At 34.8% G+C, this 14845-nt stretch overlaps 1 protein-coding gene across 1 annotated transcript; it reads left to right on the plus strand.

Moving 5' to 3' along the window:
• Positions 1-2461: 2461 nt before the first annotated feature.
• LOC100377521 (charged multivesicular body protein 1a-like) lies at positions 2462-13447 on the plus strand. Its single transcript, XM_002735356.4, has 8 exons — positions 2462-2738; positions 2872-2891; positions 4825-4902; positions 5412-5558; positions 7506-7574; positions 8194-8253; positions 8668-8861; positions 10181-13447. Exons 1-8 carry the CDS (start codon positions 2723-2725, stop codon positions 10200-10202), a joined length of 606 nt encoding a protein of 201 aa, XP_002735402.1. The 5' UTR covers positions 2462-2722; the 3' UTR covers positions 10203-13447.
• Positions 13448-14845: the final 1398 nt, after the last annotated feature.

Genomic DNA, 14845 nt, shown 5'->3' on the forward strand with positions numbered 1-14845 from the left:
GATGATCCAAGGCTGGCAGGATGCAGGGAAGAGACAAAACCAGCTTCCAGCCCTGCTCAGTCCCTCTTCATATCGGAAGCCTGACCGCCAGCCCCCTGTTGGCCATCTGTAGACTATGCCTCGGCAGAGACATTGTACCACCGGCCTGCGCCCCACTTGCTTCCAAATCAATGCGGAGGTCGGAGCTTGGATCAGCGGAATCCTGGGTGGAAGCACCATGTGTGTGCTTCTTCCCATTCGCCAACCAAGAGATGTCTGCAATGGAGGCAACCTGCTCCGCCTGCAGCTTGTCTACCCAACCTGTAATGGAAAAAATTTGACAGCAATCCTGGTAACCAGCGAGAAAGGATCCACAGAAGGACCCACAATAGGTGCCATAGGGGCAATAGGCTTCAGGGACACGGCCTTGCTGTTGCCGGTATGATCGGGAAAACATCAGATTGCAAGGATGCCCTCCGAACAAGGGGGAAAAGCCTCAGCTCCACCGCTGCCAGACACCTCTCTTGCTGATGCAGCACCCGAGGTACTGGTAGACGAACAGGAGGACTTCCTACCCACATTAGTACTTCTCTCACTCACACCTCCAGGGCCACCCAAACTGACAGCGCAGCTAGCCCAAGCGTGGGCAACATGGTCAGTCACGGCAACACGGTATTGGAACTCATCCCCAGGTCTTGCCATCCCAGTTTGATCACATGCCCTCATGGCAAAAACCTGAACCCTATACACTTCCAAAAATAAATTACATTTACTATGGGGGTTCCAACCCAGGACATCTTGGTGGCAATTCCCACAAGGCCGAGTAGACTTTTGGGGTGACACCACAAGAGGTGAGGAGCTCTTCTGTGAGTGCTTACCGTTCTTTTAGTCTGCCATTTTAGCTACACTAAGAAATGAACAAGGCACACACGAGTGGAACAAAATTACAGTTGAAACTGACACAATGAAGCCCTACAAAAGTAGTCATATGCATCACTCAAGTTTTTTTGTGTGCGGTACAAAAGGACACAGACCCCTAATAGACATTTTTTTTTATCCTACCAGACACCAGGTCTTACTGTTACCAATAGGCCAACATGTTCAAATTACAATAGCACATATATATATATATATATGTTAATGACAGTTCAGCAACTTCACAGTAAACGCGGATAAGATTTACCGATGTTGTAGTGTGATCGATTGGCTTCGATTTTGATGGGAAAACAGACTGAGCATTGAAGAAGAATTTAACACTTTTTACAGTAATAACACCTCATAATTAAAACGAAGTTTTCCCAATCATGCTTAGCCTCAATAAACATCATAATCTTGAATAGGCGTTGATGACTACCAAAAACCTAAAATAGACTTCAATCTCAGCGTCAGGAGAGATTGAAATGTTCGAAAAATTATGCCTAAATTTTATAATTAAACGGTATATCTTTTTCTGTGTGGTACACGCTTTTGTGAAAGTTTGGGGTTCAGCTTATATTGCAGGGTTTCTCTGGGATCAAAACTTGTCAATTTCAACGAGAAACAATGTCTCAATTTAGGGGTGCGGCTACTATTAAAACTGCGGCCTCAATTACGATTCTTATGGCAATGCCTACAGTTCAAAATATTTTGACAGTTCAGCAATTTTGACTGACCGGAGTCTATATTGGGTAATTGAACATAGTGAATTAGAATTCTTCTTTCTTAATATTTTATATTAACTTCATTGTCACTATTTTGTACTTATCAGTCACCCCCTACAATTGCACTAGAGATTCTTTTCAGACTTTGAATTATGATTGTCATTAGTCATTTTTTTTTATAATATAGTTTTGTTTGTTTTTCTTAGTGAACTTGATAAAATGTATATATTGTTGTGCGTTTTTTTTATTTAGTTGCACTCTTATTTTTTTTCTCTCTGTTCTGTAGTTTTAGTGACCTTACTGCTGTACTTTCCTAAGTCAGTGTTGTGTCAATAAATATACCATACCTACCTTGTCATACTCTGTAATATGAATTACAATTCTGGTTCCCTAAAAACTCTGAATCCAAGACACCTGTGTGTTGTGTATTTATTGTGGCATAGTTGTTGCGCTATGACGCCCTCTAAGTTTGACCTAGAAGAACTTCTAGTAACCGTGATACATATGTATCATGATGGGCAAGAAGTTGGCCCCCACCACCCTCCGCCCTTTTGCTGGACCGGCCCTTTGTTTATCATACAAGTCTTTGAACATATAAACACTACACATTATTGACCAACCTTTTATAGTTATGCTGACTATTAAATGATCTGCACAATTTTCGCGATGCGACCACTTGCGTGACATCTACGTACGACATTCATGACACTGACTCATTCATTAGCGCATGCTCAAACTTCATCGGTGAGTCAATGTAACGCCATTTACGATTGGCCCGTGATTCACCTTCCTCAACTCAGATACTTTCACCAATGAAATAAAATTGATGTGAATTATATTACCACATTTACCTAATCAATATTCCAGAGCGATTCCAGCGACGACCTAGTCAGGATTATGAGTTGCTCTTAAAATCACCTATTCGGTATTCTTTTCTAAACCAACCAAATAACGCGTTACTAACGGTAAACGGGAACGGGTACAGTGACGTCAACATCAACTTACCACAACAGTGATAGTTGTTGTATCGTTCGTGCTGAGTTAGCGCATCAAATCAATTTGAGATATTCTCTGTCTAGTTTGTTTCCCAAAAGTGATCAACAATGTCTGGTATAGAAGGTATGTATTATGGCAATAATATAAATAATATCTTTTCAAATAGACGTTCCAAACTATTGACATACAACAATATTCAGAACCGAAACTAACATGTCATTTTCTTTCATTTCCGGGTGTTCAATGATTCTTCCAGACACGATGTTCCAGTTGAAAGTAAGTTGATTACTGTCATAGCAATTATACAGTCACTGATCGTTGGTTCCAGAGAAAGGTAAAGAGACCAGACATCGTAGCGTGGTCTGGATAATGCACCATTCAATTCAACCCCCATCCACAACATCAGTGACATTTGCCAAATGTCCCAAACATATTAGTTAAATGCCAATTTAAAACAAAACAAACACTCTCCTTCACTCACCCTAAAGTCTTGGGCATTCAATAAGTGCTAACATTAAATCATGAATACACTTTAATTTGGTGGCAGAGCCTGTCAGACCCTCCATTCACTCTACAATAAAGAGCTAATGTAAAGGGGGGTAACACATTTAGTTGTACTTACAAAATTGAGGCCAATTCATTGTTTAGAGTGTTAATCTTGATTAATTGTTGTAGCACTTAGCATGATAGTGATGGATTATTCTCTCGTAATTATATACACTGTATATAAGAGGTAAATTATTCCAGTGTATATCTTAAAGTGTTTGGTCTTGCTTTAAAGCGGAGGGGTCATCACCTGCTCATGTGCAGGAATTGTGTCTGGAAAAACTGACTTTGTTTCAATAATCTGATTACATGTTTATAAACCACATATATCAATAGAGCAATGTACCTAAGCAGTTAAAGCGTGGTGGTCGTCGCGCAGCACGTGTTCGAATTTCATGTAAATAAACAATTGTATTTTACACGCGTTGTATATAATAATAATAACTTTATTACACAACTGCACCATCTGTGGGTGCTGTATGGTAAGGATACAGATCAGAAAACACAAATAAACAACAAACAACAAAAGTTTCAAAATTACAAACAAAACAAAGGGTATATATAAAATATGTATTACAATTAGGTTTTATAAATTGTGTTTTTTAAGTATTTTGCAAGTGCAGTACTATTATTTATAATGCAGGTGAATATTAAATTTTGGTTAGCTGTACTACACATTTCTAATTTACAGTCTTCTAAGAGGATATTTCTTTCTTGAGTGAAGAAGCAACAGTCAAGGATGTAATGTTTTTCATCTTCTACAGTACCTGTGTTGCATTTTTTACACAATCTGCAATTTGCCTCAATTCTTGGAAATTTTCTCCTGCCCAATTCTATTTCCAAATTATGGTCACTAAGTCTAAACTTGGTATCCATTCTTCTCAAATTGAAGTCCTGAATTTCTGTTAAATATCCTTCAAATTCATTTTCCATTTTAAACATTATTTTTTGGCAGTTTTTTAAGGTGCTATTTTAATCTTTTCTGATGCCTAAAAGTTACAAAACATGGCGGATATTCATTTCTACAGCATCGAGCGTTGAAAATGCCATTGGAATCATTCGCTTACGATGAAATAAGTAGAAATTTATTTGCATTTTATAACAAATCAACGAATTTATTTTTTGCACGTTATTATAATCATTACTAGGTAATAATCAACAATTGTAAAACGCAGCATGACCGGATTGCGGTACCACGATCATTCGCTAATAAGCAATGCAGTTGTGTTCATTGTTATTTGAAACTTCTTTTAGAATATACTTTCGTTACTAATAAAATGAAACAAAATAATTGTATTTGGCGCACGATGTTCATTAATGTGATTTTATTGGAGAAAGATGCACTGTCTACTTATTTATCCAGCTAGAAAAAAATGTATACAATTTTAGTTTCTTTCGTTTTGGGTGGTCCAACTGCCGGTGTTGAAAGTCGGTGTAGGTGGATTTTTCAATGAAAATATAAGCCCCTTAAAAATATTTGATGATAATTTTTTGAAAATTTGAACCCCAAATAAGGGCCCACCAGTCGTGAAACCGCCCAGGGCGATTTTTTGGATGGGCGAATTTACGGCAGAATGTACCATAGTGTCACTGTAGCTTACAAATATAGCTGTTGTGAATGCATGTACAAAAATATGACGTTAATTTCATTTATGATTCCCAGTTTACGTCAAAGCAGTTAGCAAGGCTAGCTAAGAAAGCAGAAAAGGATCAAAAGTCAGAAACCGCTAAAGTGAAAAAGGTGAGGTAATTTTTATTCTGAATGATTTTTGTTGACAATCACTAGAATAGACATATCATAGCTTTCATGATTGTATAACCCAGTACTGTCTAATTAACCGTGTTGCAGCAGTTTTATTCATAAATTATAATTATATAATATTTTATAGTTGGAATTATGGGTCATTTTGTGATTCCTGTACACCTGTCTAGCAAGGGGAGTGGGCTGTACTAAACATCTTTCATTTAGTGGATCTCTCGCCGGTTGAACATGGCCCATAACAGGATGATCCAACATTTTATTTTCTGACTTTTTGGCCTGAAAACTGCTCAGTTATGTTTGAGAGAACACTGATGCCAAGGTATGCCCAGTTGTTCCAAGTTATTGGTAAGAATTAGAAAACATTACACAAAAGTTCAAAATTATTAGTACCTCAACAATAAAAATCTTATGATACTTATTTTTTTGACATGTACCGGTAATTAACTTAATTAATTGTATTTTGCTAATTTATTTTTTATCGATGACAGGCACTACAACAAAGGGATGTTGAGAGAGCCAAGATATATGCCGAAAATGCTATTCGAAAAAAGAATGAAGGTTTAAACTATTTACGTTTATCTGCAAGAGTGGATGGTGTTGCTTCTAAAGTCCAGACTGCAATGACAATGAAAATGGTATGAAAAAAAATACTTTATTTTCACTTGGAATTTATTTTTGTTGAAGGAATGATTCGGCGAAAATAAAATCCAGCGAATATACCTTTTTTTCCTATATTTAACATTCAACTCATCAAAAGTCAGTGAAAATAAATTCCATACAAAACATTCAAAAAGTCTTTTCAGCGAAAATTAATTCCAGCTAAAATGAAGTATTTTACAGTATTATACAAGCTCCATTGTTTCCACCCTAAAATATATTATATGTACATTAGTGGCATTCACATTTAAAATCACAATTCTGACTGTTTAAAATCATATTATGGAACACACTGAGCTGCTCTTGATGACGCAAAAAATACTCTAGCTTGGGTCATAGAGATTGAAACAATCCTCTGTTGAGATCGACTCTCTGAACACTCGGCATGAACTAAAATCATGTTCTTGACAGTAATCTTAAGAGAAAACATGTATGTATATACATGTATAAATTCTTTTGACATGGCAATGGATGGTACATGTAGATTGTTGAAAAAATTATGGTCAGAAGTTGTAGTAATACATGTATGAAAGGAAGATGATATTTGTTATCAAGTTGACAGCTCAACAAGGAACAAAAAACTAGTGTTTCATATTGTGAAGAAACAATTTAGACAATCAATGTCTAAAATTACAAAACCTAATAAATAATCAAACGGAATTTAAAAAAATAGACTGCATCATTACTTTACAAGGTAAATAAGTCGTGGAGCGCACACAGTAAATGCTTTATCACCACAGGTTGACAGCCGTGACCTTGAAAAAAACACAACTACAAATCCAATGCATACAGAAAGTGGCATGTAATAATAACAATTATCTTTATTGCATTTGTATTCCCATTATGATTTTGACTAAAATGCAATACAGATGTGAATAAAGACAAACAAACAATTATAGTGAGAATAAAAATACACACAGGAAAATTAAAAATAAAAAAAAAATTCAAAAATAGTAAATAAAAGTAGGAAAAAAAAATGGTAAACTAAAAAGTGAATTGGATTGTTTTCCATATTTGTGTTGGTGAATGTTTGGATTACTAATGCATGTACATAACCTTATCTTGAGATAGCTGACTATAATGTTTTCAGTTTTTCCTCTCTTGTTTTGAAACAGTTCTTTATGTATGTTATTAATTAACATGTTGGGCAAAATCCCAACAGCTTAGAACAAACCACAATATCTTTAAAATGACTATGTCTTACTTGGACGTCAATAAAGCTTAAAAAGGGTGTAATATGATAAAATATTTTTGTCTTGAAAAGCCGCTTGTGTCGCTACATTCTGCAATCTCATTTGCTCATTGGTGATCTCATACAATAAACTGAGCTTATTGACTTGTTGTGATTAATAATCAGTGTTGTAATCAATGATCAGTGTTGTAATCAATGATCACTGTTGTAATTTGTGTTGTAATCAATAATTAGTATTGTAATCAATGATCAGTGTTGTAATCAATAATCAGTGTTGTAATCAATGATCAGTGTTGTAATCAATGATCAGTGTTGTAATTAGTGTTGTAATCAATGATCAGTGTTGTAATCAATGATCAGTGTTGTAATCAATGATCAATGTTATAATCAATGATCAGTCTGGTAATCAATAGTCAGTGTTGTAATAAGGGCTGTAATCAATACTAAGTATTGTAATCAACATTGTAATTAATAGTCAGTGTTGTAATAAGGGCTGTAATCAATACTAAGTATTGTAATTAACATTGTAATTATTAATCAGTGTAACTCAATGCTGTAATCAATAGAAAGTGTTGTAATCAGTGATCAATGTTGTAGTCAGTGTAGTCAATAGTAAATGAGAAACACAGTTTATTGTAATCATCTGATTTGATGCCAAACTTTAATTGAGCTTGAATGTTCTGAATAGAACTTAATCCTTAATATAGTTCATGTGTTTTTGTGTTGCACCTAGGTTACAAAGAATATGGGACAAGTAGTGAAAGGATTGGATAAAGCAATGGCATCAATGGATCTTCAAAAGGTAACTAATATAAACAGCAATAATAGAAATGAATGGCAACCAGAAGATTTTGTAATTGAATCATATTCAATCATAGACTCTCTTGTAATGTCTGTGGTCCATGTGGGTCCCATATTACGCATAGCAATGTATGCCAATGCGGGTAAAATGTATTGTTGATATACATAAAACTTGAGCGCATGCAAACACTACCCTTTAACCCAAGTCTGTTTATTATGTGCCAGATTTTGAAAATTAAATCAGAAAGTTGGGTGTTACAGCTGTTTGGTTTGGCATATAATATGCCGTGGATTCTCTTGTACAAAGTGTGCCCCCTGTAGACACAGTCCTTATCATTTCTAGTACATGTATACCTCATTAAACTTTTCAAAAGCTGTAATGAATGTATTGGGTATTCAATGTGTCGTACTGTGAGACATATTCACATGACAAACTATGAAGTTGGGAAATGTTATCAGGGTTTATTCAGTGATTTGCATGGCAATTGAGTTTTTTTATGAACGCACTGAAGAAATCAAATCATGTTAATTTCAGACAACATCATGTTAGCATTTCTAAGCATTTACCGAATAGGACTACAGGAATTATTAACAGACAATTTGAATATTTTTATTTATAGGTTTCTGCAACAATGGAGAAATTTGAAAAACAGTTCGAAGATTTGGATGTACACACAAGCGTAAGTACTATGCCCTCTAGTGGCTATAGTTAAATAAACAATAGCATCAACATATGTGGGCAGTGGTGGCGCTGTTCCTGGCTCATTTTGTTGTCTTGCACTTGTACATTCCGGGAAAGTTTTAGTGTATCATTTGAACTGATAAAACTCAAGACATCAAAGTATATCTAGAAAATCAAAAAAAGTGTTTTAACAGTGAAAACCACCAAGATTTTGATACAGAGATTACTCTGGGCATTGTAAGATTAGATTACTGACAATAACTGACAATATTTTGAAATTGAAGTAGATAATCAGTTGTTCTGATCCTACAATATTCAGAAAAATTGCAATGAAACAGTCTTTTTCAGCGTAATTTAATCTTGATTTAATCAGCTACACACCTGTTTACCCCTCAATTGTTAATTATTACAGGTACTGGAAGACTCCATGAGCACAGCTACTACACTAAGCACACCCACGGATCAAGTGGATATATTAATTAAACAAGTTGCAGAAGAGAATGGACTGGAGGTGATGACACAGTTAAATGATGTTCAGGTTCCATCAGGAGGTTTGTCAGCATCAACTAACCGGTCATTAAATGAAGAGGAAACACTTTCTAGAAGGTATGATTTGTATAATCGATGCAAACCCACCGCAGATAATTAGAACTAAAATTTGAAAATTGATCAAATAATGTTAAAGTTGCTTTCCTACTTCACAAAATCTGTGAGTACCATCCCATGACTAATATGTACGCCATCAAATATTCAGATTGTACATGCTTAATGAGAAATTAACTGCACAATATGAGTTAAAGCGGTCCCTCACTGAGTTAGACAGCTTTGTTTTGGTTCCTCACTGAGTTAGGCAGCTTTGTTTTGGTTCCTCACTGAGTTAGGCAGCTTTGTTTTGGTTCCTCACTGAGTTAGGCAGCTTTGTTTTGATTCCTCACCGAGTTAGGCAGCTTTGTTTTGGTTACTCACTGAGTTAGGCAGCTTTGTTTTAGTTCCTCACTGAGTTAGGCAGCTTTGTTTTGGTTCCTATCTGAGTTAGGCAGCTTTGTTTGGTTCCTATCTGAGTTAGGCAGCTTTGTTTCATTCCTAACTGAGTTAGGCAGCTTTGTTTGGTTCCTATCTGAGTTAGGCAGCTTTGTTTTGGTTCCTCACTGAGTTAGGCATCTTTGTTTTGGTTCCTCACTGAGTTAGGCAGATTTGTTTTTTCTTGAAGGTCAGTTAAATTGTAGGTTTGTTTGATGTTTAAAAAATAAGACCCTTCAGTAATGAGTAGAAAATGGAGAACACTGTATCATTTTAACACATTTTCTGTTTTTAACTTTTTACACATTTGGTGGAAATGCAATTAAGTAAATAACACACACAGAAAATGTAAACAACTTTATTTTACATTCATTCATGTGATGTCTTCTAAAACTGACTGCCTGTCACATTTCTTGATCGACCAAACCAATTCATGTCATCAGTAAAAATTTGCCCAGTCATTGACTAAATTTGCTGCTAATTAATGTAATGGATTGGACCATTTTGTTCCTATTTTTGGTGAGCATGAATTTGCATTGGTAATATGATCGATAATAATCTTGTATAAAATATAGTCGACTTGAGCTATGTAAGTTGCATGCAATACATACAAATGTCGCTATACACTATATACTCTTCATAGACAACAACGTCATTATACATGTATAATTATTTAAAAAATGATTTCTGTAGTTTTAAAATCAATTTACAAATGGCTAAAAAATAGCATTGATTTTTGTCAAATATTGTTGAAATGAATATGATAATAGATATGTTAATCTGCCATTTCAAACTAATCACTCACTGTACATGTTATAATCGACCAAATCCCACTTACTGTAAAAATTCCTTCCCAAAATTTACATTGATCTAATAGTGGTGTGAAATGTTTGTTCTTGTTGCAGGTTACAGGCACTGAGAAACTAAAACCGTTTAGTCACATCACTCAACACTCTACCAGGAATTTACATGTACCGTACCTTTTATTGGATACAACGCCGAATCACGATGTTAATTTCTTCTGATTTATTTGACTTAGTGATGTGGCATTGTGGGCTCTGACATGTATACCATTCTCATGTGTTGTCTTCTATATGTGTTTTGGTTTTTATGTTCGCAGAGAGAGTCTGTGTAAACTGTTTTATTCTTATATTGCTCTCCAATTGACGACCAATGTATTTATCACACTATTTGTGTTTTCCACCTGAAAAGGGCAAAAGTCTCAGTTTCTTTTACTGTTTTATTTTACATGAACAGAAAAGAATGCATATATATGAGTTGGATCCAATGACCAGGATTACACTAATCAGGCATAGTTTCTAAAATGTGCCAGTATTTCATCTGGGTATCATACCTGTCAATTTCTTCCAAACCAGGGCTTTAGATTTTTTTCATGAATTCCAAGAAGTGCATGAACAAAATTACTAGTTGGTGTCCTGCCATCAAGTTATATGCAAAGTAGCTACGGTACTTAGGTTGTTATAGTGCCAAATATCCATCACACATCATCATTAAGTTATCACTCATAAGAAGCTTTCATTTTACTTCCCAGGGTCCATTTGCATCACTTTCCAATTGTTTTACACTAATTTTACCCATGGATGTTGTTGACTGATAGTTGAAATACAGCAAGTTAATGGACTGATGTTTACTAGAACTGAGACCCCAAACAAAACTACCAATAACATCAGGGTTGCTGTATTTTAACAAAGTATTACTGTACTACGGTACTGAGTTTTATGTTGTTGTTTTTTTGCAGTCCCATCACAGGTTGTGTGTTGTCAGTGTACATGTGTTACCTAACTTTTTTTGTAACAAAGGATAATGGCCGGGCCAATGACCAGTAAAAAATTGCAACTGATTCATGTACATATCATAGCGAACTACATGTTGCTTAAAACCACAAACAACCTGCTCAGCTCATTCCATAGTGTTGATATGAAAATAGTTCAAATCCAGACTGCTTAAAAATGTATCATTTTTAAATAGTGAAGGAAATGTTGTGTGTGCGAGGGCAATCTAGTTCTGAAAAACGGTTCCTCTTCTAGTAAATACACTCGCAAACCAATTATAACAATATGTAGGTAGGAAGTCACTTATTTACTGGCTGTCTATCAGTCAATTATATCTGTAACTGTACCACTGAGAAATTTTGAATATATTTAGAGATCGGTAGTAGAGTTCTTTTTATATGCACAAGCCAAATATCTAGGGATAGTCTGGGCCATTTCCACCAATCGCAGTATGCCCATGCTAGAATCAACGTATAGATTTCAGGAATTTAGGAATCAGAACTTCGTCATTTGGAATAAATTTTGGAAGGAATGGAACTTTGTTTTGTTTGAATTGGAGCTAAAGTTGCATCAATTAGACGTATATTTCACTATCAGAACTCCCACTGATACTATAAACACCAGTACCATTAGTGAGACTGATAGCAAAGTTAACTTGTGATCGACTAAAGACTCCTGGGATACACATGACTGTGATTGCAGCCATGTTTGACGTCATACAGCTTGTACCTCAAAACACTGTGTACATGTAGATCACTTGACATCTATAACCTTGTACATATGTCAGATAGCCTTATGACTATGGATAATTTGTTGTTTTGTAGTTATTCTAATAGCATGATATATCTGTTTTGGACAGTCGTCGACACTGAAATAGTATATTTGTAGGTCAATAGGTCAAATCTTTATACAGTTCAAAGACAACCATATGGCCAATTCCCCAATCTGTTTTTACTCTGGCATTCAGTGTTTTATTTGAAAGGATTTATTTAGATTTTCTTTATATTCTTTGTAAATGAAAGATAGAAAATGACAAGACACATTTTTTGTGAGCTTTCTTTTGTAGTTGTAAGTGTAGTTTCAAAATATAAAAAAAAAGCATATTTTTCTTTTTCGAACTGAGGAGTTGTGAAACTACTGTCAAAATAACATAAAAATGCATGATACTACATTTTTTGTTTATTAAAATCACTTTCAATAAATCCCAAAGTAGCAAATAATCTGTTAAAAATGTTATCAGGTTTGTTGCCAGTGTGATGCATACCATTAGTGCAGACACTATTGGCAGGCATCCTGTTATGGCTTGGATAGTTATCAAGAATCGTATGCAATATTTCGAAATAACATGTCACATGGTTCTTTCAGGCAAAGGATTCAATTAACCCTTTGAGCAACTTAATTTTTTTCCAATAAAATATTTTTCTTTTTTTATCTGTGGTTTTATGTATTTTTTTTTTGATAATTTTGAACCAAATAGACGATCTTTACTGTCTACAAGTCTTAATCAAGATTTTGGGAAAGAAAATATAAAAAAAATTTGTTGTGGGTTTTATGAATGATGACAGAAGTTTAGGTTGGTGCTCATAGGTTTGAATTGTACATGTTTGGACATTGTTTAAATCAATTTCAAGTGTGACAGACATCACAACCACAACCTTGCTCCTAGAAATTTTCACAATTCGATGATTTTATTTGTCAAGACAAAATTCCCCGAAAGTTGCTGACACGTTGTGACATGTAACTCCAAATAAGTTTTCACTTGTTTCGCAATTTCAGACTTGCAAATTTTACAAAAAATCATATGTGTGCACCATACATTATGTATTTAACAGGGCAAACGTTCAAAATCATGGGTGTTGGCTTGAAGATTTGTTGAAAAAAATTGCAAGCTGGACACCTGGAGAAAAAAAAATACTTCCAAGGTGTTGCAGAGATATATCACATCCAGGAAAAAATAAAATTATACAAATAAGAAAAAAATTGCACTGGTCACACTCTTCTAGCAATCCTCGATGACGACAAATGGTTGAACTATTAGCTGAAGCTCAAATCCTGCTCAAAGACTGTGGTGACTTCAATGTCATAAATTTAGTTTACATTGAAAAATTGTAGAAAACTTATGAATACATCTTTACTAATTCGTGCAATTTACTGAAAATCAATACACAAGACATCTCCATGAATGAATGAATGCACAACCTTGTCAATAAATCTCCAGAACAATCCGTGAGAAAAACTGATTCTATTAGAGTGTATGATATATAACTTTTGAATCAGTATTGTGTGAAAATATTTAATCCATATTGTACTTTGAATTGATGTAATTTTTTTATTTATCAATTAAGAAAATTTTGTAAATAAATTTATTTTAAAAATGGAGTTGCTTTTGCTTAAAACTGATATTTAATTGATGGCCATTCTGACACAGCATGGACGAGTCAGTTCAAGTAATGGCATCAACAATAGCAGATAATTTATGGTTTGAGAAACTTGCCTTGTAATTGTAGCTGACATACAGTTGTATTGATCTGGAGTACTGTTCACTTTCATCTACAATTCATAACATGTGTCCTTTGACCATATATCTGACATGTCTTGACCAATCACATTTAAAATTTATGTATACTTCATACATCATGTCCAGCATATATTCGTTTAAAGATCAGATTTAAGATGGCCTAATGGCGGCCATTTTATTGCACATCTGCAATTCCGGATCTGGGTGATGTATGGATAAGTTTTGATCAAATTTGGTACATTGGACATGATGAGATCTTGATCAGATTCAACATGTTTTGTTCAAATTTGGTACATTGGACATGAGATCTTGATCAGATTCAACATGTTTTGTTCAAATTTGATACATTGGACATGATGAGATCTTGATCAGATTCAACATGTTTTGTTCAAATTTGGTACATTGGACATGATGAGATCTTGATCAGATTCAACATGTTTTGTTCAAATTTGGTACATTGGACATGATGAGATCTTGATCAGATTCAACATGTTTTGTTCAAATTTGGTACATTGGACATGATGAGATCTTGATCAGATTCAACATGTTTTGTTCAAATTCGGTACATTGGACATGATGAGATCTTGATCAGATTCAACATGTTTTGTTCAAATTTGGTACATTGGACATGATGAGATCTTGATCAGATTCAACATGTTTTGTTCAAATTTGGTACATTGGACATGATGAGATCTTGATCAGATTCAACATGTTTTGTTCAAATTTGGTACATTGGACATGATGAGATCTTGATCAGATTCAACATGACCATTTTGTTTTGTTTACTATTGAACAATGAGAACTCTGTTGTATCGTATTTAAAAGCAATTGGGTTGAGGTGATAGCACCCTCAATGTTTTAAAGTGTTCTAAAATGGCTGCAAGAATATAAACATGTTAAACCCGCAATAGCTGTAATTTTGCATACTTATTTTTTATAACATAAGACAAAATCTTACCAAAATACTGCTTCAGACAAACGCATGTCAAAGTCACCCCACACAATGCTAATGTCACATGAAATGCAATGTGAAAACTAAAGGTTGAGTAGTCTCCTTTTTCGCAGAGAGCAGAAATTATAGAAAATTATGATGCATGACATGCGCTGTTATGCAAATTGGCACATAAAATCCCTAGTGAGAAGCTGATACAGAGGGACTTCGCAAAAGGCCCTCTGGTAATTTTCTTGTATCGTAATTCCTCTGGTTCGCTTGAGAAAACTGAATTTCAATAAATGGTGCCCTCTGGAGACCCACGGGC

The sequence above is a fragment of the Saccoglossus kowalevskii genome, chromosome 6 (genome assembly GCF_978046115.1).
Source record: "Saccoglossus kowalevskii chromosome 6, keSacKowa6.1, whole genome shotgun sequence".
Classification (NCBI taxonomy): domain Eukaryota; kingdom Metazoa; phylum Hemichordata; class Enteropneusta; family Harrimaniidae; genus Saccoglossus; species Saccoglossus kowalevskii.

Coding starts and splice junctions, on each gene's coding strand:
- LOC100377521 (XM_002735356.4), top strand. Junction 2,892..4,824: donor ACACGATGTTCCAGTTGAAA/GTAAGTTGATTA, acceptor TATGATTCCCAG/TTTACGTCAAAGCAGTTAGC. Junction 8,862..10,180: donor GAGGAAACACTTTCTAGAAG/GTATGATTTGTA, acceptor TTCTTGTTGCAG/GTTACAGGCACTGAGAAACT.